The 25169-nt window shown below is 39.2% G+C and overlaps 1 protein-coding gene across 1 annotated transcript; it reads right to left on the bottom strand.

Annotated features, from left to right (window-relative positions):
* Positions 1-11522: 11522 nt before the first annotated feature.
* gpc2 (glypican 2) lies at positions 11523-23209 on the bottom strand. The gene is made up of 11 exons (XM_073820562.1): positions 22996-23209; positions 22431-22589; positions 21578-21712; positions 18055-18230; positions 16761-16841; positions 14530-14695; positions 14003-14133; positions 13530-13673; positions 13129-13265; positions 12885-13057; positions 11523-12315 (listed from the first exon to the last, which is right to left on the bottom strand). The coding sequence occupies exons 1-11, from the start codon at positions 23156-23158 to the stop codon at positions 12035-12037; spliced, it is 1746 nt and encodes a 581-aa protein (XP_073676663.1). The 5' UTR covers positions 23159-23209; the 3' UTR covers positions 11523-12034.
* Between the last annotated feature and the right edge of the window lie 1960 nt (positions 23210-25169).

The following is a 25169-nucleotide window of genomic DNA, read 5'->3' on the forward strand; positions in this document are numbered from 1 at the left end:
CACCCAAATATGACTAAGTCCCACCCAAACACTAAGTCCCACCCACCCAAATATGACTAAGTCTCCCCGCCCCCCCCCCCCCCACCCCCCCACCCCCCCCCCCCACCCCAAAACACTTAGAAAACTCAGCTGTATAGACAAACTCGAACCCTAGAACCTGGAAACTCGAACCCTAGAACCTAGGGGAATGAACCCTAACCCTAGAACCTGGAAACTCGAACCCTAACCCCAGAACCTAGGGGAATGAACCCTAGAACCTAGGGGAATGAACCCTAGAACCTAGGGGAATGAACCCTAGAACCTAGGGGAATGAACCCTAGAACCTAGGGGAATGAACCCTAACCCTAGAACCTGGAAACTCGAACCCTAACCCTAGAACCTAGGGGAATGAACCCTAGAACCTAGGGGAATGAACCCTAGAACCTAGGGGAATGAACCCTAGAACCTAGGGGAATGAACCCTAGAACCTAGGGGAATGAACCCTAACCCTAGAACCTGGAAACTCGAACCCTAACCCTAACCCTAGAACCTAGGGGAATGAACCCTAGAACCTAGGGGAATGAACCCTAACCCTAGAACCTGGAAACTCGAACCCTAACCCTAACCCTAGAACCTGGAAACTCGAACCCTAACCCTAACCCTAGAACCTGGAAACTCGAACCCTAACCCTAACCCTAGAACCTGGAAACTCGAACCCTAACCCTAGAACCTGGAAACTCGAACCCTAACCCTAGAACCTGGAAACTCAACCCTAGTGTGCAGGCCTATATCTCGGCGCCTGGTGGCGCTAGAGCTCCCAAACCATGTGCAATCGATCGGGGGGCCCCCAAATAGTATACCCACCAAATTTGGGACCTCTAGGACCACCAGAAATGGGTTTGCACTTCCATATCTCGGCGCCTGGTGGCGCTAGAGCTCCCAAACCATGTGCAATCGATCGGGGGCCCCCCAAATAGTATACCCACCAAATTTGGGACCTCTAGGACCTATAGAACGGAAGTGCGCCCCCTAGGGGGGGGGGGCGCACTTTCGTATTTTGGCCTATTAACCTAACCCTAACCTAACCTAACCCTAACCCTAACCTAACCTAACCCTAACCCTAACCCTAACCCTAACTCAACCCTAACTCAACCCTAACTCAACCCTAACTCAACCCTAACTCAACCCTAACTCAACCCTAACTCAACCCTAACTCAACCCTAACTCAACCCTAACTCAACCCTAACTCAACCCTAACTCAACCCTAACTCAACCCTAACTCAACCCTAACTCAACCCTAACTCAACCCTAACTCAACCCTAACTCAACCCTAACTCAACCCTAACTCAACCCTAACTCAACCCTAACTCAACCCTAACTCAACCCTAACTCAACCCTAACTCAACCCTAACTCAACCCTAACTCAACCCTAACTCAACCCTAACTCAACCCTAACTCAACCCTAACTCAACCCTAACTCAACCCTAACTCAACCCTAACTCAACCCTAACTCAACCCTAACTCAACCCTAACTCAACCCTAACTCAACCCTAACTCAACCCTAACTCAACCCTAACTCAACCCTAACTCAACCCTAACTCAACCCTAACTCAACCCTAACTCAACCCTAACTCAACCCTAACTCAACCCTAACTCAACCCTAACTCAACCCTAGACAGAATTTGGGCCAAAAAAAAAAAAAAAATTAACACAATTTAATAAATACACACACTAATCTCTTTTTAATTCTCCAACACTTTTACAATTACAAAACATGCAACTTGCCCCAGCCAGGATAAACTGTCATACATTGACAAACAACACCAAAAGATACATTAAAAGTAAACAAATTACCTTAAAATACAAGAAAAGACTACATAGTAATTAAAAAACAGCGCTGTAAAAACTGCAAATAATTCTCAAATAACACTCGTTTCAAAGCAATACAAGTACATAGAACTACACCGACTGGTAGAAATAAAGGCCAAAAATAAATTACAGATGCATAAAATACAAAAAAAAAAAAAAAAAAAAAAAAAAAGTTACAGCCATTACATTGAAATAACCATTATTACAGAACCATAAATATTGTAACTACAAGTACAGCATGACAAAAGAGAAAATAAAATTAATTTATACAACAAGAGAGGGGGAGAGAAAAAAAAAACTGCCTATAAAAAGGTACATAAAGCACAAAAGGGGCCCAAATACAAAAAAGTACACAAAACAATTAAACGTGGGGAAGCTAAACCAGAATTAAATGGGCACAAACACTAAACTACAAAGTGATATAAAATTCAAAATGACCAACATCAAATGTTTCTATAAAAAAGGAATAAGAATACATTTCTAAATGTTGTTTGTGAGAAATGGGACAAAATTTGATAATACACTGACTTTAAAGGGAAAACAAAACCGGTATGACATTATAAGGGAATAAAAAGGACAATAAAATACAAACTTACGGCAGAGGTTGTGTTTGTCTTTAACATGGTCTGTGATTTTTCACAAACAGCGTGGTAAAAATGTAACTTCTGGGTAAGCAAGCGTACAACAAAAGATTTGTGTCAGTTTTACTTTTTCTTCTGGATTCAGCGCTCTGCTGCCACAGTGGACCGCACTCACCACCAACTGAACAGGGGTTGGAATTACACTTAGAAAGATGTAAAGGCCGCTGACAGATTACGCTGAGGATGATCTATTGTAATTTCTATCAATGACAGACCATTTTTGGTAAATGCGACCTCTCAGAAAGCAAGGAACGCAGAAACAAGTGAGAATCACAATTAACAGTCTTTAATAATCCACAGAAATGCGTAAAACAAGGCCTGCAGGACACAAACGTAGCACTTACATGAAGACTTATAGCACTGTACAAGGAAACATGAGGCAGACAACACTTTAAAATACAGGATCAATCACTTAAAAGTTCACCAAAGAAAGCTCTACACATTTCAAACAGCAAACAACCCTAGCAGATAATTTCCTAATTCAGGAAAAAACAACTTCAGCACTCACCAACATCAGGCTCAATGAATTCAAGCGAGATGCCATCAAGGAACAGGACAGCAGCACATTCAACTCTTCTAAAAAGCTTCTCATCTTACCTGAAATACATAGAATTAGGGTTAATGTTCACCACTCAAAAGAGATGCACAGAGCATTCAAAGCAAATCTCCAGGTACTTCAGAGAAGAAAACATGTTTCACCCAAATTAAATTAAGGGACATCTTCTTTATGATTGGTTGATCTAGGAACAATCAGTAACCATAAATTGCTCATAAAAACACTTTTTTAAAACCAATAAAATTGTCCATTTCAATGGACGCAGTAACTGAAGAGGTTAAAAAATATATATATATCACACAAACTACATGTGTCACAGTTGCACCAGGTAGATCCAGGACATAATCAAAGATGATTTAAAGTAAAACAAAGAACTCAAAACGAGGAGCAGACATGAAACACATAGTAACGTTATCAACTGACATTGAAACTGAGGAAACAAACAACTTAAATAGGAGTGGCAGGGGGTGTAGCAAATTAACAAGACAGGTGAACCAAATCAAAGCTAATAGGGACAAACCAATAAACACAGAAGTACAGGGGGAGACAAAAGGGAAAAACCAACTGAAGGCCATGTGAGGGGTGAAAACACTGGGAGAACAGAACAAAACAGAGACATAATCCTGACAATGAGTGTTGGACCTTTCCAATTATGTTTTACCACTGTACTAATACTAATTCTGTGAGAACAGTAATGACAGAATTTCCCAAGTGTACATCAAAAAACTATATCATAGGAGCAATTCTCACCTTTGGTTACAATGTGCACAAGAAGTCTTTAAAAAGGCAACAAATGACTAAGACATCTCGTCCACCTAAAGTCTGGGGTTCCCCTACTCATCTCATAAAAACTTGTGGACTTGGATCTGTACCTGCAGGTAACAGACTACCCTGGTCTGCTTCTCAAACATTAAACCTAACACTGCTTGATCAGGATGCATTAAAGAATGATAGCAATCCCAGTAGCTTTGTTGGAGACTATGAAGTTAATTAAATAAAAGGAGTAAATAAATGAGGTCAAGAGTCAAAGCTGAAATTGATTAATTGGCAGCTAAACTTTTCCTGAGTGGGGTGGACCGTATAAATTCATGCCAATGCAAGAGAAATGTATGCACAAAAACATCATTAAACAAACACAAATGGTGTTGATAATGCAAAAACACAATAGTAAACACTCAACTGTCAGTTAAACTTAGTTCATCATTGACTCCGTGTTGTCATCCAGCTTGCTTCAAATAGTATCTGTACAATCAAGCTGACAATATCGCTGGAAATTAAGAAAGCCAGCCTCAACACTGGCAAGAAACCAAAACTCCATCGGTAACAAATTAAGGGCCCACAAAAAAAAAAAAAAAAAAAGGTACACAACAGGCTCAGTCAGGGGTATATTTTACCTTTGGCCACACAAAACCAGCAGTTTCATTCCAGGCTGCAACTAAGTCAGATTTAGCAGAGTCTGCTTCCAGTTTTCTGTTGGCAATGACAGATCTCCAGCAAAGAACTCTTCACTTATAGACTGTCTCTGAGCCTCATCTAGTTGTCATGGTCTCCACTGACATTCAGGGCTCCAGGGGTCATCTCTGGTGCTGATCCACCCTCTGGACTGGATCCGGGTGCCTGCAGTGACCATCTGGTCTGGATACAGACTGGATCAGGGTGATTACGGTGACCTCGGAATAAGAAAGAAACAGACTATTAGCGTAGAAGCCATTATTCTTCAGATATAACCAGTACGTTGGAAGTTAGGGGAAATGTTACTGTTTACAGTTGACATAATTAATCAAGCCTAACAACACTTTACACATTTACCCTTACTTGAGCAAAAGTTAGTTAAATGCAGTAATAGGATATCTCCACACTGTGTATTAGTCCTTTCAAATCCAACAAGTCATGGAAGAGGACTCCATTCAGTATCTCACACAACACAAGTCTAGACTTTAAACCTTTCAAACACAAACAAATTTGAAACCATTAAAATCTCAGAGGAGGGACATAACTGTGATAGCACCTTTTATAGTACATCATCAAAAGGACATAGAAGAAAAAGACAGATTCAAGAGAAAAAGGTAGATGCAAGTGCTGGTGAACCATGATAAATCAAAACAGCACAAGGACATATATTACACAGGTTAAATAAAATTTAGTAAAAAACTAAAAAGCATGAGACCATAACAATTGACAAAGTCATGAAGACCCCAAAAAATGAAGTACAAACTAAATTCAGAAATAAAATTTGGCAGCACAACTGTTGATATTATCCAACATTGATCATTCTAATAATAAATCAGCATATTAGAATGATTCCTGAAGGATCGTGTGACACTTAAGACTGGAGTAACAGCTGATAAAAATTCAGCTTTTCATCACAGGAATAAATTCTATTTCAAAGTATGTTAAAATATATTAAAAAAAACAAAAACATTTTATTTTGTAAAAACAATTTGCAATATTACTGTTTTTTCTGTATTTTTAATCAAATAAATGCAGCCTTGATGAGCATAAGAGACTTCTTTAAAGACTATTACAAGTCTTACTGACCCCAAACTTTTGAACGGTAGTGTATAAAAAAATAAAAATATAAATAAAATAGCATAAAGGAAAAAACATGTAACATGGGCAGCATTAACGCGTTTAATTTGTTCACTACTTTTTGCCAGCCCTCTCTCCTTGCTTTTCCAGCCTTTGCAGTATTCCCTTGCGTTTTAATTAAACTCTGAAACTCCTGAAATCCCTCAATCAAGAGTTCTTGCTCTGCTGCAGAAAAATACTGAGCTCGCTCCTTCGTCATGTTCGCCGACCAATCAAAGCGTTGCCGATCAATGTTTCTACTATCGATACGTACCCCCTTTTAAGCCACCCAGTGTCCTCAAATGACTTCATCCAGCTATACTAATCATCAACAAAAGGTGCGTTCGGAGAACCGGAATAGCGAGCTCATAGTTAGCGCGATGATTTGATCTTGGATGTGTCATTTGATCCTGGATGTAGTAAGCGAGGTACGAAGAACGGACCCCAGTGCAGGTCTTGTCTGTTTGTATTTAATATAAAAAGTACTATTTTTGGGAAACGTAAAAGCCCTTTCACACCAAAACTGAAATGAATAAGCCACAATCTGAAGGAAAAGTAAATGTACATTTACACTAGAACACAAGAGAAGCAAATTCTACACTAACAATAACAGTAATCACAGACCTACAGAAAACAGAGCTTTAGTGTGCTCAATGGTATAGTCTGGTTTTTGGGGCACCCCTTCTATCTGATATCTGGGCTCAGAAGCATTGGATATGCACCTGCAGGTGACTGACTATACCACTACCTAGCTTTGCTGCAGCCTGGAATAAACTGCTGTTGCATCTGGCAAAAGGACAACTTTCTGGGGAACACGGTTTGACCCAATAAAGAGAGCAATATACAAAGTGTAGTAAATATTAAGAATCCCAGGAGGACTCACCTGCGGCGCAGGACAAAATTTGATGGGCGAGGGCAGAGATTTGTGTGTGTGTGTGTGTGTGTGCGCGGGATAATAAAATTATTTGCGTACTCCTCTAAAATAGAAAAATCTAAACATAAAATATCTAAAAACATAAATTGTTTCTCATCTAGGTCACAAAAGCAACAAGACCAACTAATATAACAAAAATGATTAACAGGCACAAGAATAGGACGTTTAGGTTTAAAACACGTGTTTGCAGCAGGAGCATTGGAGACATCAGTTGATTTCTAGAATGCACTGAACAATCAGAGGCGTTTAAGTTAGAATCCACTCACCGTTCAATTTCATGCACAGTGCTGAATGTTGTGTGCTCACGGATCCTCTTATTACAACACACAAACGGTACACATTGTGAAAGAATGGAACTTATGAGAGATTACAGAACTATTACATGTAAATTTCAATCGACGTAGTGAAAAAAAACTATGTTCTCAGCAATTTAGTTATTTTGTATTATTTTCTCAGCAATATGCTTGTGTTTTGACGCATTTCATATACTCTGTATTGTTTCTTAATAAAACTCAGCTAAATCAACCGCCACCACCCCAGAAATGGTATAAAACTCGAGATGCAGCCTATAGAGGGATTGTAAGCTGTTGACCAAGTAAATATTGTATGAGAGATTTATTCAAATCTTGAGAACTCTTACCTGAGCAGGGGTTGATTCTCCTTTCCCAAAAAATGTCTTTAACACCAGATTCCAGGGATTGTCGAGTTTGAGATGAACTATTAAAAAAGACATTTTCTACATATGAAGTTGTAGCAGAACTATCAGATATCAAAACACATTTACTCTTATCAATTCCAGTTTGTTCAATCAGAACAACACTGATGTTGAATATCAAGGGTATAACAAAAATGGTGCTTTACTCAGATTAATTACATACATAGCAATGCTTTACAACCAGTGCGTTTGGTCTGCATCCACAATTTAGACCACTATGATTTAGCACTGCTCAGAACCCCAAAAAAATAAATAAAAAATAAACTTACAGCTTTCTGTGGGTAAATTCCTCAGGCTCACAAATCATTTTTGAATAAAATAAGAATCAAGTTCTTCCAGAATGTGCCAGCATTGAGTCTTACCTAAATAGGACAACAAAAAAAAAATACTGTAGTAATAAACTAAAACACAGTTATGGAAACATACGTTCACAATACATGCTCAATGCTCTCCTCTGAGGCAGTTTCTCTTGATGCAGCTCTTAACACCCAAGTCACACACTCAAACTGCACATGCCAACAAAAACTGAGTAGGTTCAGGTGTGTTTGATTAGGGTTAGAGATGAACTCTGCAGGACTGTGTCTACCCAGGACTGATGTTGGCCCTCCATGGTTAGATGTTTTACTACCCTTAAAATCACAACGATAAAAGCAAGATAATCAATTACAAGACTGAAGTACAAGCCAAAAAATATATATATATACTCACACTAACAATGATTTAAATCTCCAGCAAGTTAGTCACTCTCCAGCCTCCACCTTACTGTAATGATAGCCCACTGATGAGGGTTACTTATACCAAACAATACAGGTCACATGACACAAACAAACCAATGGGAAACAAGGAACAAGACCATAGCAACCAATGGGGACATGACACCTGGAACTAAGGAACCAATGACAGGAATACATGAGGGAAAGGGAAGCAAGACTAAACAAGGACCATGGCTAATTTAAAAATATAAGACATGAAAACAAAAACATGAAAGCCCAAAACCAAATCCCAAACACCACATTACACTTATACTGGCAATCCTGTGAAAAATTTCAGCTTGTGAGCATTTATACCTATGGGCACAACCATTGACAGAGATGCAGGCAGCCAGCAATTACATTTACCAAACAACCAAATCTCAAGATTATAAACATTATGCTTTAAGCCAGAAATTATAATTTAATAGCCATGTATAGGTCTAATCGTTTAGTTTACCTAGTCATTCAGTTTTAATACAACAAAATTCTCCCTTATCTTCCACACTTGGTTTCTCCAATGGTGCACCACTGTCAGAGTAACACTGTGCGCTGCTAATGTATTATGATTGGATCTGTTATCATTTGGTACATTTAGTTTTGATAGCATAATGAATTATGTTTATGTACCTAACCTAGGATTTCCAGCAAATGATTTCAAAGTGTTTGGAGCAGCTCATCATGACATTGTTTGATATTGATAAGCAACAGAAACAACAGGAAGGATCACATTATTATTGAAGGAGTGAAGGTTTGATTTTGTATGTAAATGCTGCCTAAACAGCCTAAAGATGTTTTTACACTGGACTTTTAATAGCTCCTGGTGAGCCATGCTCTTGCAGAGTCATTTTGCTGTAAAAACTTGTTTTATTATGTATCTAGCGAACAGTAGAACTTCAGGTATCACACATATGTCTCCAAAGTGGATTTACATAAGCCATATGCATCTTAAAGACAATTACTAAATCTATATTTAACAACTGGCAGAAAATTGTTCTAAAAGAATAGTAGATGAGCACATCACAACATGAAACAGAGATCTCATGAGTGAGTGATGTACGTTATGTAATTTACTGTATGTTACTGTAATTCACTCACTGTTGTCAACACTGCTTTAGTTGAATGTAAATCATGTAAATAAACATGTACATAATGTTTGGGGCGCATCATCTATCGGATATCTGACCTCAGTAGCAATGGATTTTCACCTGCAGGTGACTGACTCTAACGTTACCTACCATTAATTAAAGACTGCAATGTGTCATTTTCTCCTCCACAAGGATTTTTGGGGAACATGGCTTAACTCAGTAAAGAGAGTGAAATACATATCAAAAAGACACATTTAAGCATCCAATAATAATAAAAAAGCACATACAAGAGATTTAAAACAAACAAATGCAACACAGCAAGACAGACACAAAATTCTTTGGACAGACAAAATATATTAATAAATGTCCCATTACAGCCACTGTTTCACATCTGGTTCTACAAATGATTCTTTGTTTTATTATGTTTCATTTAAATAATGGTCATTGTCAAAGTCATTCATTTGTGTCGGTATACTGGCACTAAAGCCAGTAAAATTAATAAAACATAAGTTCATAAAATAAATTATCTGTTTATTTTAACTCTGCCCCAGTCCTTAGACTGTTATTTCATGGCCAAAGTTCATTTTTGAGCTCAATCTATAAATTACGATATAAAAAAACAAACAAAAAAAACAACAACAACGCTAACACACTGAAATGTAATATAATGTAAAGGAAATGGCACTGAGCTTTGCTTTCGTTTGAACCAGATACTGAAGGAGTCACATGGTTTTCTGGTTTTCTTGAAGATTCAGACGTCATAGTCACAGTTCTTTCTGGTTCTTGAATCTAATTCACTGAGAGGTCTTTCCAACCATGAGATATTCACCAATATAGCTACAGGAACTGCTTCACCGTTTCTATCACTCCACTTGTAGTATTTTTCACAGCGAGTGTCAGGGCGGATGCACAAACCCACTATAGACCCTGTCCCTAATGGCACTCTTCATGTGCACATGGCCGCTGATAGAGCTATTAGGATATTATATTACTAAAGTGCGGACTCAGAAGAAGACCATGAGGGTTTAGGGTGTCAATTGGGACAGGGCCTTATAATTTTATAAATACTACTGCAGCTGGGTCATGGAATGTAGGTTTAAACATTTTTAAGAGAAAATGTAGTAGTTTATACTCCAAATATAAATAATCTCAGTTTTACTTTGGTCTAACTGAACCTAATTATGAGTCATTCAGATCTGAACCTGCTCCAGAGATGCCAAAAGTAAATTAGAACCACATTGCTCTCATGATTTTTTAAGGTCTGCATATAAATGGTAAGACAAGCTATATTTTTTAAAAATTGAACACAGAGGCAACATATACAAAGAAAATAAGACAGGGCCAATAACAGAACCCTGAGGAACCCCACAAGTGACATGAACTGTTGTTGAAATAAAGTTACCATACTTCACTGAGAACGTTCTATCAATAAGATAAGATTTGAACTTCAAAACGTCCCCCATATTCCAACCAAATGAGATAACCGTTTGATGACATTCACATGGTCGCTGTATCAAAAGCTGTCCTGAAGTACAATAAAAACAGAGCTGCAGCATTACCTGGATCTCTGATTAAATGAAGATTAAACAGCTTTCTTAATCTAACATCAATGTTGCCTCTAGTTGTTATATGCACTAGATAAGTGTTTTTGACCTGTGCCATTGCATTTTGTATCCTCCCTTCCATCAAATGTTTGTATGACTGTCTGACAAAACATTGTAACATGATGAAACAATTTTTTTTTTGCTAGGTTACTTTTTATTTATTTAATACTTCTTTACTTGAATAAAGTATAAATGTATATTAAGTTTAATTCTGTACTTCTTACACCCTTTTTCTGAAAGACCATCAATGAGTCATTTCAGTCATTTTCAAAGGTTCAGCACCTGTGAGGATCATCACTTACAGTTCAAACATTTATGGGTGTTGCAGTTGTCCTACCTTTTTTCACCATATTCGTTTATCTGTTTTCTCCAGTCGTGTAGTAGCACTGACATTTATTTTTTCTACTGCACAGACAGCGGTTATGAAAACCCTATCTTGCCAGTGGTGAATTATCCCTTTAATCCCGTGATCAGAAAGAAGCTGATTATGTTTTAATTCAAGGATGGAGAACACTTTGAAAGGCTAGATATGCAAAAACCAACGTATAAATCATAGTGAGGCATGGAGAAACACTCTATATCTGCTAGAAGCCAAATAAATGTGATGTTCAGATCAAATGAAACATGTTCCTGTGCCTAGTATGCTTCACTACAGTCCTCTTTCACTTAAAATTACACACCTTTTCAGGATTTGAGAGGGAAGGAAAACTGTATGTAGATCAAGGCAGCTGCTATGAACCAAAGCAACTCTCCAAAAATACAAGCACATCCAGAAAAACATTTTTAATTGTTTATTTTAGCATAATGCTACTGCTACTCTTCAAACAACTACACCAAAAACATTTTGACCCCCTAGTCTTTCATCTCTCATTCATAAAACCTACAGCATTTTGCTGAAAAAAATCACTTTTGTGCTTACATACTTACATTACACACACACTGAACATAAGGCTAAATAAATAAATAAATGTCAATAAAAATCAACAATTGAATTGTTCAAATTGATAAACTTCTCAACATTCAACAGTACATTCAATATTATACAAACATCATCACAGGAAGAAATAAAACTCAGTGAACAGATTGAACTAACATTCCTCATGATTATAGGAATAGTGTCGAAACTGTTCGATTGTAGGATATCAGCTGACCGCAGTCAGCAAACCAATCAGAGAGAACTACACAATGCTGCTTTGTAAAAATGGACAAAAGTAAAAAGGAAACTTTCTATAGGCCGTTCACTTGAGGCAGAGTGGATCTGCTGCTGGTGTTTGTGCTCGTTTAGGCAGGTGAGAGTTTGATCTCCATTAAAGGCCATGAGATGGAGAGAGTCAAAAACAGACAGTAAGAAGGAGAAGAAACGGCAGCAGAGCGGGGGACAGTCTTCCAGCATCTGACCGAGTTCGCCCATTCAGCCTGTTCCTTTTTTTGTTGGATGTGTCCCGGGGGCGGGGCCCATCACGGGGGCGGGGCCCATCACGGGGGCGGGGCGGCTCATCAACCGGGAGAGTATTGCGAGGTGGAGAGAACGAGCCGTAAGCCGGCCAATCATCACTGAACCGCTCGCCCGTTTCAGCCCCGACTCCAGAGCCACTGCCGCCCTCCACGTCACCTAAACACACACACACACACACACACACACACGCACTTTGCATTCTCCTTCTGCTTTTTATATTACAGTTTGTGTGAGTAACGAACCAAACTAAGATCTGATAACAGACAGACACTCTCATTGCTGTCACTTCTTTAGGAAGATTCTCACAGAAAGAGATGTTAAAAGAGGTTAGAATGTTGTCAACAACCCAAAAACAGACCCCAGTAAGATTTTAGAGACAGCAAATAAGGGGACAAAAAACAGGATATTGATCAGGGCCCATATTCACAAAACATTTTATTTTAGCACTAAGAGTTTTAATTTCAGTTAAATGCTTTGTTGTATGTGCCTTAATTTAGTGTACTTTTTAGTGCTTTTTTGGGGGGAAAAATATATACATTGTATTATTTTTTTTTTATTTCAGTTTAATTTTTAGTTGTTTTAGTACATTGTTACATTACACAAAAATGTATAATGTATACTTTCTTTATCTTTATGATTGTTTCAAAGTATTTTTTGCATTCATTACCGCTTTATCCTAAAGTGTTTTCTTTCAGAACAGAGAAGATAAAAGCGAAGACACTCACTGTCCATGAGATCAGCATCTCGTCCGTTCTGAGCGTGTCTCAGTCTGTTTACAGCCACTCGCAGCTCCATGATTAACTGCCGCGTTTTGACGTCTGGCCTGGCGACCTCCACCTCCACCTCCGGATTATTAATCTGATTCACCAAACCATCAGCGGTGACAGACGGCAGGTATCTGCAAATCACACACAAACGTAAAGGTGACGGGTCACACACCTTCAGGAGCGTCAGGATACGGTCTCGCACCTGCCGCGCGTCTGTCCGTTCCAGCAGCGATCCTCGTTGGTCACGTCGGCCGCCTTGTGTTCATCGTTACAGATGGTGTGCGGCAGCGCTACCCAGAATCCCCTCATGGGCCGGAGACGCTCCTGTAGCTCCTCCACCTGACCACAGCCGTCCATCACTTATCAATATCAATACCACACTGGCCAGCATACATCATACATGAAAAGTTTAGATTTTTCATCTTCCAAATTTGGGAAGATTTTGACAACCTCTTATTTCACAAATGAATGTATTCGTATAGGGCTTTGAAATGTTTGATGCTTCACATGGAAGTCTTAGATGGCCAAATTGTCATAATGATATTTATGCAATGCCTTGGAGATTTTCCCAGTGCTGGGGTTTGGTTTGGAGGTGCGTCTCACCAGTCGGTCCAGGTTTGTTCCCGATGCGGTGGTGGGTTTCTCCTCAGCGCTGTAGGTCCTGAAGGCTCTCTTACCGTCTCTCTCTCTGGGTGAGCGTTTGTTTCTGGCTGGAGTTGGACGAGGGATCCCACAGCCCTGAAAGACCTGAAACCAACACAAGCACCCAAAAACAGCACATTAGCTCGATGCATGACCAGCCACATGGAAGATTTATACTGTAGACATGTTTTAACACACACAGTCCAGCTGCATTCAACATCTGGGGGGGGGGGGGTTGTTATTAAAAACAAATAAAATAAACATCTCTCAAGCGCTTCTGTCAAGCTTCGATAAGCAGTGAGCTAAAGGGATGTTTGAATATTGTCTGTAATGTGTATGTCAATGTTCATTTCTGTAAATAAAACTCTGCTGTCCCATTTTGTTCTAACTCAACACGCGTCACTCTGTCTCTGAGCAGGTTATGCATGTTTTACCTTTGCAGAGATGGTAATGCTGTTCTCCTGCATGTACATGATGCCCTCAGACACCTTCACTGCGATAGAGTCTGCGGCCAACTCGAAATGAAACGGGCCGCCAAGTTTCTCCACCACCGCCATCAGAGCGTCTGCGGAGAAATCAGATTCACACTGAAAAACTGACTCATACTGCTCTTTCACACACGAAGGAACTGACAATTCTCTCATCGTCTCCTAACCCTTAAGACACGGAGAAGAACCCGCGAGGTTTCCGTGTTTTAATGCGCTCTATGTTCGTGTGCTGATCAATGTTTATATGTGAACGAAAGCTTTATTGACATCTATTCATCATTTAAAGTGATAGTGTCTCTTGATTCATATGGACTTTGTGCATATTTTGGAAGTTAGAAATTCTGATTTTTGATTGATGGACAAAAATGATGAGAAAATATTACAAATATGTTTGTTGGTGGACATAATGTAAATGATGCAAGAAAATAATGACAGAATAATTTTTAGGTGAACTATGTGGCTTTCTTTCTCACCAATGAAATTGTTCCATTCAGAGTCTAAGTCGGCCTGATTGGCCAGGCAGCCCTTCATGACGTTCAGGCACAGCGAATGACAGGGTTTGAGGAAAGGAAGTCCACGACACAGCGGACAAAACCACTGCCGCATTAACGCCCGAACACACTCGGATCCCACCGTCAGCTGGAGACACACACGAAGAAGACATCCATCAACAAACTCACCCACAACACCACACGTGTCCAACAGCAGGCACGTGCAGAGGGGGGTGGAGGGCGCTTGAGCACCTGCCCTTTTGGCTCCTAGTGATCAAAGTGCCCTTTTTTTAAGATTTTTTTTTTGTAATAATATAAAAATTTAATATTTATAAAAAAAATAACGAATTCGCGACAGCCTGCCCAATCGAACTATTAGTAAAATGTATTAATAATGTTTTAGCTGTAAATAGAATGACCCTCGTGATGACCTTTCACGTGACGACCCCACCTGGAAGTTCAGGACGATCCGATCATGTTTATAGCGTTTATAAGTATAAACACCGTTCGTGGCTGCTGGTAAGTGGTGTTTTCACCAGATTTAACGTTACTTATTATTATAAGAATGACGTGAAGAAAAGAGATTATGCACGAGTATTTATATTTTTTTATAGTTTGTGCATGTGTAGTCTGCTCTGAAATAGCTGCCGATAATGTTAATATCGTCATGTAAAAAAAATCGTAATCTATCGTAAAGGAGAGGGCTCCTGCAGGTCCTTAAAACTCCTCAATTAGGTTGTATAAAATGTAAGGCCATAAAAAAGTTTTATATATGTTAAATAGTATAAGAAAAGACTTAATTATAATTTAGGAGGTCTTACATTTGGGGACGGAAAGACGAGAATCACGTTAGGGCTGGGTTAAACTTCAAAAGGCAATGATGTCATTGAATAAATATGCACGCTGCTCGTTTCAAAGTCAAAACGCGGCACTGACGTCTTTATATGAACGAATCTGAAGGGACCCGACTGTCCTCAGAAACATTTCATTTCACGTCTGATAAAACAGCGTCAATGCTGCTTTGTGTTCAGCCGTTCCCATGGAAACCGTAGTATTTCAGCGCTTCTAAAGCGCCCCCTCGTGACAGAGAATGAATTTTTATTTCCACATTTTTCAACTCTTTATGGTCAAATTATTGCAATTATCGACCTAGTTTTTATGCAGCAAACACATAGAGTTGTAAATGTGAAAAGATGTTAATATGCCTTCTAAAAATCTAAACAATTAAGAAAAATATAATAAATTATAAACTCGATTTATCCCTTTTAATGGTATAAAGGCTGAAATTCCATTGTATAAGATATTTTGTTTTTGTGTGAATCTGTATCTGAATTATAAATCATGCCATTTTATGCCTATATCAAAATGAATAGGTCCAAAGAAAATATTTTTAATCTTTTAAACATTAAAATGGTCTTTTATGTTCCATTTCTTTCTCAGAACTGCTTCACAGCATTGGCTGCTAGAAGCCTCTGTAATAATATGTATATCAGCAAGGATTGTGTCACAATATACAGTACAGTATTGCTGTACTGATGTTTTGAGCACAGCCCTATTTAGAGAGCCCCTTTTATAGTGATCAAAATATTACTAATTCTATTGTTTGAGTCATGAACTAAACATAAATGCAATTAAAACTTTTAATAATGCATTATTTGACTTATTAATGACATAGTTACTTGTTACGTAAGTAACTGGATGCCTACAATGAGGTGATGGACCCGAGGGGCTCTCAAATGCCTTGTTCCAGGTGCCCTTTTTATACTTTGAGCGCCTCCCCCTTTAAAGGTCCCTGCATGGCCCTGTCCGACAGAATATACAAACATCATAACTTCTAAAACAGTTTCTCTATTATATTGCACTGAATCAGTTTAGAATGATTGGGATTAATATTTTGTGCAAATGGCTGATTACTTCAAGTCGAGTCGCACTTTATGTCTATAGCATTTTATACAATACAGATTGTTTTAAAGCAGCTTTAAAGAGATCAACAGGTATTTAAATCAAATCAAATTATGGAAACTTTTAACTGCAGTGATCTGAATAATGACACTGTTGTCTTCTGCAGAGCTGCAATTGAGTTAATTTCATAATTAAAGAACTTTGCAACATTACACCATTATTGGGGGTCTCGAGCCCCTGTCCCTCCAAAGGTCTGTTCAAGTCAATGAATTATTAACACTCGCCACAAATCCTGAGTCACAGGTACGCACCTTTGTTGCTTTGTTCACGATGTCTCTTCCAGCAGCCAAACTCTGAACCAACGACCGCGCCGCAGTTAACGCTCGCGACACCTGCCGATCACAACAAAGACAGATGATGAAATTTTATAAAGAAGGACTTATCAATTTGAAGTCTGCTCTTATTTATATTATTCTGTGGTTCTCATGATAGCCATCTATATGAGACATGTGAAGACCAACGCACCACATGCATCCATCTTACATATCCTTAATGTTTATGATTCTTTTCAGAGGTTTATAGCACCATTAGCTCTGTATTGTTCTGTTTCAGTGATGTGCTGCAGCTCAACCTTGAAAATAAAAAAGAAATTTCCACTGTTTTATCTAGTAGTGTATTTGCAGGGGTTGTTTAGGAATGCAATAAGCATGTGATCATGCCAAAGGAACAGTCTGTAGGAGAATCAACAGTTTCCCAGATGACGTTATGATAGTTGCTTACAAATGGAAATACAAAGTTCTGGCAAGAAACTCTAGATGGCACAGTCCAATAGGTCTAACTCAATCTGACATAATGACATTATTATCACATGGCACAGCTGATTGGTTCTCTCCAGAATCGGTAGCCAATGAGCTCTTTAAATATATGATGAGTGCTCGCTGTAGCAGTGAGAATCCCTCCACCTTCCCCAGCTCCACCTGTACAGATCTGCTACGGAGTGATTCATGCTACATGTGGGTTACTTGATGGATGTTATATGTTCAGCAGCAGCAGCAGAAATATTCTGCCAATATCAAACACATTAACGTTCTCATGTGCATTACCATCCAATCCCTCCTCATGACAGAACTAAGGTCTTTAAAAAAACAACAACAACAAAAAAACATCATGTTTGGATGTTGCTAGAATTATCTGCAGTTAACCTATCAGAACCTGTAGAAATGAAGTGACTATAAGTATAACTATAAGTTTCTGTAGTGTAAGTTAGTGGAGGCTGGCTCCTTTTGCTCATTTTATACAGTTTTTGGAAGCATGGAGAACTTCAGTAAACTTTTTATCTTGGACTTCAAATTTCACTCTTGGATTTTATTGAGCATATTGGTCTCTCTGTGGGGTTTAACTGTCATTTCTCTACAAAACCAACCTGAGATCAGTGACTTTCTTTAATTCCTGTGTCATCAGTATCGCACCGTGCAATAACACATGATTTTATGAATGTTTCATCATATGCACATCTGCTCTTTGAATAAGAAATTTGTAACAAGAAATGTACTCATTTCTCTTTGTCTTGGTCATAAAATGAAAAACACAAATGTAATAAGTTACCTGAATGTGCAGTTTATGTGGCACATCTCCAAATGGCTGAAGCTGCTCTGCGTGTTTGCTGACACACTCCAGATAGTCATCGGTGAACTGATACTGAGGGTTAACCAGAGCGAACACACGCTCCACTAGTCCTGCCCAGAAATCAGAGAGCACCTCTGCCAGACTCACTCTGCCCCCTACAGACACACAAACACAGGTCAGACACACACACACACACACACACACACACACACACACACACACACACACACACATGTTGGGTTTACATGTTTTATGGGGACATTCCATAGGCGTAATGGTTTTTATACTGTACAAACCGTACTTTCTATGGCCCTACACCTAAACCTAGCCCTCACAGGAGATTGTGCATACTTTTACTGCATCAAAAAAGCTCATTGTGCATGATTTATACGCCTGTTTCCTCATGGGGACCTGAGAAATGTCCCCACAAGGTCAAAATCTACTGGTATTCCTATCCTTGTGGGGACATTTGGTCCCCACAACGTGATGAATACCAGGTACACACACACACACACACACACACACACACACACACACACACACACACACACACACACACACACACACACACTAGAATCACACACTGGATCACTAGAATCAGACTAGAATCACACACTGGATCACTAGAATCACACACTAGATCACTAGAATCACACTAGAATCACACACTGGATCACTAGAATCACACACTAGATCACTAGAATCACACTAGAATCACACACTAGATCACTAGAATCACACTAGAATCACACACTGGATCACTAGAATCACACACTAGATCACTAGAATCACACTAGAATCACACACTGATCACTAGAATCACACTAGAATCAAACACTGGATCACTAGAATCACACACTGGATCACTAGAATCACACACTGGATCATTAGAATCACACACTGGATCACTAGAATCACACACTAGATCACTAGAATCACACACTGGATCACTAGAATCACACACTAGATCACTAGAATCACACTAGAATCACACACTAGATCACTAGAATCACACTAGAATCACACACTGGATCACTAGAATCACACACTAGATCACTAGAATCACACTAGAATCACACACTAGATCACTAGAATCACACTAGAATCACACACTGGATCACTAGAATCACACACTAGATCACTAGAATCACACCAGAATCACACACTGGATCACTAGAATCACACTAGAATCAAACACTGGATCACTAGAATCACACACTGGATCACTAGAATCACACTAGAATTACACACTGGATCACTAGAATCACACACTAGATCACTAGAATCACACTAGAATCACACACTAGATCACTAGAATCACACTAGAATCACACACTAGATCACTAGAATCACACACTAGATCACTAGAATCACACACTGGATCACTATCCTCATGACAGAACTAAGGTCTTTAAAAAAACAACAACAACAAAAAAACACACTAGATCACTAGAATCACACTAGAATCACACACTGGATCACTAGAATCACACACTGGATCATTAGAATCACACACTGGATCACTAGAATCACACACTAGATCACTAGAATCACACACTGGATCACTAGAATCACACACTAGATCACTAGAATCACACTAGAATCACACACTAGATCACTAGAATCACACACTAGATCACTAGAATCACACACTGGATCACCAGAATCACACACTGGATCACTAGAATCACACTAGAATCACACACTGGATCACTAGAATCACACACTAGATCACTAGAATCACACACTGGATCACCAGAATCACACACTGGATCACTAGAATCACACTAGAATCACACACTGGATCACTAGAATCACACTAGAATCACACACTGGATCACTAGAATCACACTAGAATCACACACTGGATCACTAGAATCACACACTGGATCACTATAATCACACTAGAATCACACACTGGATCACTAGAATCACACACTGGATCACTAGAATCACACACTGGATCACTAGAATCACACACTAGATCACTAGAATCACACACTGGATCACCAGAATCACACACTGGATCACTAGAATCACACTAGAATCACACACTGGATCACTAGAATCACACTAGAATCACACACTGGATCACTAGAATCACACTAGAATCACACACTGATCACCTTAATCACACACTGGATCACTATAATCACACTAGAATCACACACTGGATCACTAGAATCACACACTGGATCACTAGAATCACACTAGAATCACACACTAGATCACTAGAATCACACACTGGATCACTAGAATCACACACTAGAATCACACTAGAATCACACACACTGGATCACTAGAATCACACTAGAATCACACACTGGATCACTAGAATCACACTAGAATCACACACTGGATCACTAGAATCACACACTGGATCACTATAATCACACTAGAATCACACACTGGATCACTAGAATCACACACTGGATCACTAGAATCACACACTAGATCACTAGAATCACACACTGGATCACTAGAATCACACTAGAATCACACACTGGATCACTAGAATCACACTAGAATCACACACTGGATCACTAGAATCACACTAGAATCACACACTGATCACTATAATCACACACTGGATCACTATAATCACACTAGAATCACACACTGGATCACTAGAATCACACCAGAATCACACACTGGATCACTAGAATCACACCAGAATCACACACTGGATCACAAGAATCACACACTGGATCACTAGAATCACACACTAGATCACTAGAATCACACACTGGATCACTAGAATCACACTAGAATCACACACTGGATCACTAGAATCACACTAGAATCACACACTGGATCACTAGAATCACACTAGAATCACACACTGATCACTAGAATCACACACTGGATCACTATAATCACACTAGAATCACACACTGGATCACTAGAATCACACTAGAATCACACACTGGATCACTAGAATCACACCAGAATCACACACTGGATCACTAGAATCACACTAGAATCACACACTGGATCACTAGAATCACACTAGAATCACACACTGATCACTAGAATCACACACTGGATCACTATAATCACACTAGAATCACACACTGGATCACTAGAATCACACACTGGATCACTAGAATCACACACTAGATCACTAGAATCACACACTGGATCACTAGAATCACACACTGGATCACCAGAATCACACACTGGATCACTAGAATCACACTAGAATCACACACTGGATCACTAGAATCACACTAGAATCACACACTGGATCACTATAATCACACTAGAATCACACACTGGATCACTAGAATCACACTAGAATCACACACTGGATCACTAGAATCACACACTGATCACTAGAATCACACATTGGATCACTATAATCACACTAGAATCACACACTGGATCACTAGAATCACACACTGGATCACTAGAATCACACTAGAATCACACTAGAATCACACACTAGATCACTAGAATCACACACTGGAACACTAGAATCACACTAGAATCACACACTAACCCGTGTAGTAGCGCCGCAGGTCTGCGAACAGCTGCCGGAAGATATGAGCGTTCTGTGTGTACAGATGACCGTACGTCTGCGTGAACATCTGATTCATCGACTTCTCTGCCACATCCATCAGCTCCCGGAAAAACTCTGACATCACAGGGACAGAAGCCAGAGAAAAAGTCCATTTATATTTATCCACAAATACACATTTCCCAGATGGATTATGACATGTCCCATAACAGGATGGATTATTCAAACAAACACTCTAATACAAGATATTTAAAGTAAATGATTTAAATATTAAAATATAATTAAAAGAAACAGACAGGAAATGTTCTTTCTGATAAAGTGTTAAAATAACAAGTGTCGTTGTTGTTGAGTCTATAGGGCTCATAAGCTCATGAAGCTGTTGTGAAAGATATGAGCTTCAGAAGATCTTTGTCCTATTCACAGATTCGATAGCACTAAGATGCTACTTTTTGTATATTCCAAACGTATGATGCATTATCAGTTGTATTGTTTTATTAAGGTCATGAAACAATAACTATATATATATATATGTGTGTGTGTGTGTGTGTGTGTGTGTGTGTGTGTGATGTACGGTGAGCTTACAAAGCCATGTTAAACACGTTCAGTGGGAGTGAATTGCAGTATGGGTTTGTGGGAATCTTTATGCTTTATGTCTCAATGAGAGTGAAATGAGACGTTCTGAATCAGAAGTTGTGTCTGTCTTCTCTCTCATCACACACACTTTGGCAGCGTTTTTCAGGACTGTGTAGTGATGGATGCTAAATGAAGGGCGTTTTATGAGCGTAAAGACGTTTACAGTGCAGTCAGTCATTCATGCTCTCAATCAGGTCCTCACCATCAAACTTGCGGTGTCTCTGGGTGAAGGTGGTGAGCAGGAACTGGCTGGTGTCCTGGACCGCAGACAGGAAGTCAGCCTCGCTCTGGCGCGCGAGCGTGTCCTCCATCAGACTGGAGCAGCAGGTGTAATCACGAGGACACAGACGCAGGTGCTCACCTGCCAATCACAGAGCACACAAACAAACAAACACACACACACACACACACACACACACACACACACACAATCAGTGGCTCCTATCAAGTCCAGAGTTGACACACAGTTGAGGAATCACAGTCAAATTCTGTAACAAAGCATCTAAGAAAAAGTCTGCAAATATTTGCACAGATACAAGTACTAATATATATATATATATATATATATATATATATATATAAAACCAAAGTCACATTGTTATTAGGTGGATCTCATTCATTCACTACACATTATATTTGTATATTGACTATTTCTGTATGAGCTAATAATGCTTGTAAAGACACGGACAGGTGACAGATTCAGCTTGAGCTTTAGTAAAAGTAGGCAAAAATCACGGGCTGTGAGCGGGTGATCTGGCGTGTCTTACCGCTGATGTGTGTGTGTGGGGCGGTGTTCAGCTCGTGTTTCTCTCCGTACACCCGACGCGACTCTCCGCAGCTCCTCGCACCGCCCGCGGCGCCCCACAGCGCGATCACGCACACCAACACCTTCATCATCTTCAACATCACCGAGTCAGTCAAAGTGGACATTAAATCTGTGATTAAAGATGAGACAACATGAACCTGCTGCGTCTCAACAGAGCCGCGTCTCTCTTTGTCCCGGGATGATCGTGCGCGCGCGTGCACACACAACCCTAACCCCTGAAGAGCGTGTGTCTGAACAATAGAATCTCTCTCTCTCTCTCTCTCTCTCTCTCTCTCTCGGCTTTTTAACGAACCTTTCATTCAGCGTAATTCTGGTGGTTTAAAGAATAAAGAACAGCCTATGGCTTTAGCCCTAAAAACAATTATTGTAAATCATGAACTGTATTCGAAATTATTCATCAATGAGCCGCCGTTCAATTATAATCATAAAACTGAAGGAGTTCTCCGACTAAAAGATTTAATGAGTAGCTTTAACGGGTCATTTATGTTTTCGAAACGATGATTAATGACACTTTCGCTGAATAAAATGAAAGCAACCGCACAGACAACCACTGAAATACACCTAAACCAGGACACTTCTAGCTCATAGCAGTCCAAAAGTTTTATTCAAATTATTTATTTACTTAACCTAATAATATATTACTAGCACAAAGACTAAACTAGCACAGTGTCTCAGAACAGACAATATTCCATCCTGACAGACATGAAAGATCAGGATAAATCAATAGTCAATATTGATCGCCTCCATCTGCTCTGTTAAAGCGCAGATCATTATCGAGTCAGTGACTCGATAGAGAATAAAAACAATAGAAACACTACGAAAAGTTGAAAGACTTTGTCAACATTCAACAATGTACAAAATGAATGAATGGAGGACCGCAGATGATGGAGTGGTGGAACTGTGACGTCACTTTGAAGCCCAATCGGCTGTTAGATCTTTGGATAAAAAAAACAACAACTTACTATTAAGATCATCTTTAAAAAATAATATAATTTACATGAATTTTGAACTAAGAACTAAAAAGCTAACAGGCTATAAACAGTATTTATTTTTAGAAACATTTTCCATGATAGTGATTTACTCTGTGGATTGATTTTAATCCACCTTACATTTTAAAAAAAATAAACATTTGCATAAATCAGGGCTGCTTAACCCTGTTCCTGGAGCTCCAGCCCTGCTCAAACACAGCTGTCTGTAACTATAAAGGGATACCTGAGAGATTAAGAAGATGGTTCGGGTGTGTTTGATCAGGGATGGAGCTAAACTTTGTAGGATGGTAGATCTCCAGGAGCAGGGTTAGGCACCCCTGGTATAAGTGCTTTTTGGACAGTTTTTCTCTAGGGAATATTTAGTTTGTTTTACAGCTGTCATTAACATTTAAAAATACATCTGTTTTATAATTGTGCCTGAAGATTATTATCATAATGCATATTTGAATGATTGTATGGCATGACTAGATGACTGCTCTGTAAATTCTTCATCATCAGTCAGGAACTTAGGTGTGCTATTCGATAGCAATCTTTCCTTCGAAAGCCACATTTCTAGCATTTGCAAAACCGCATTTTTTCATCTAAAAAATATATCTAAATTACCTATGCTCTTGATGTCAAATGCAGAAACGTTAATTCATGCGTTCATGACCTCAAGGGTAGATTATTGTAATGCTTTATTGGGTGGTTGTTCTGCACGCTTAATAAACAAACTCCAGCTGGTCCAAAATGCAGCAGCTAGAGTTCTTACTAGAACTAGAAAGTATGAGCATATTAGCCCGGTTCTGTCAACACTGCATTGGCTCCCTATTAAACATCGTATAGACTTTAAAATCTTGCTAATTACTTATAATGCCCTGAATGGTTTAGCTCCTCAGTACTTGAGCGAGCTCTTATCATATTATAGTCCCTCACGTCCGCTGCGTTCTCAAAACTCCAGCAATTTGATAATACCTAGAATATCAAAATCAACTGCGGGCGGCAGGTCCTTTTCACATTTAGCGCCCAAACTCTGGAACAATCTACCTAACACTGTTCGGGAGGCAGACACACTCTGTCAGTTTAAATCTAGATTAAAGACCCATCTCTTTAACCTGGCCTACACTTAATACATTTTTCAATCCAA

This window comes from Garra rufa, chromosome 16, assembly GCF_049309525.1.
Source record: "Garra rufa chromosome 16, GarRuf1.0, whole genome shotgun sequence".
In the NCBI taxonomy this organism is placed as follows: domain Eukaryota; kingdom Metazoa; phylum Chordata; class Actinopteri; order Cypriniformes; family Cyprinidae; genus Garra; species Garra rufa.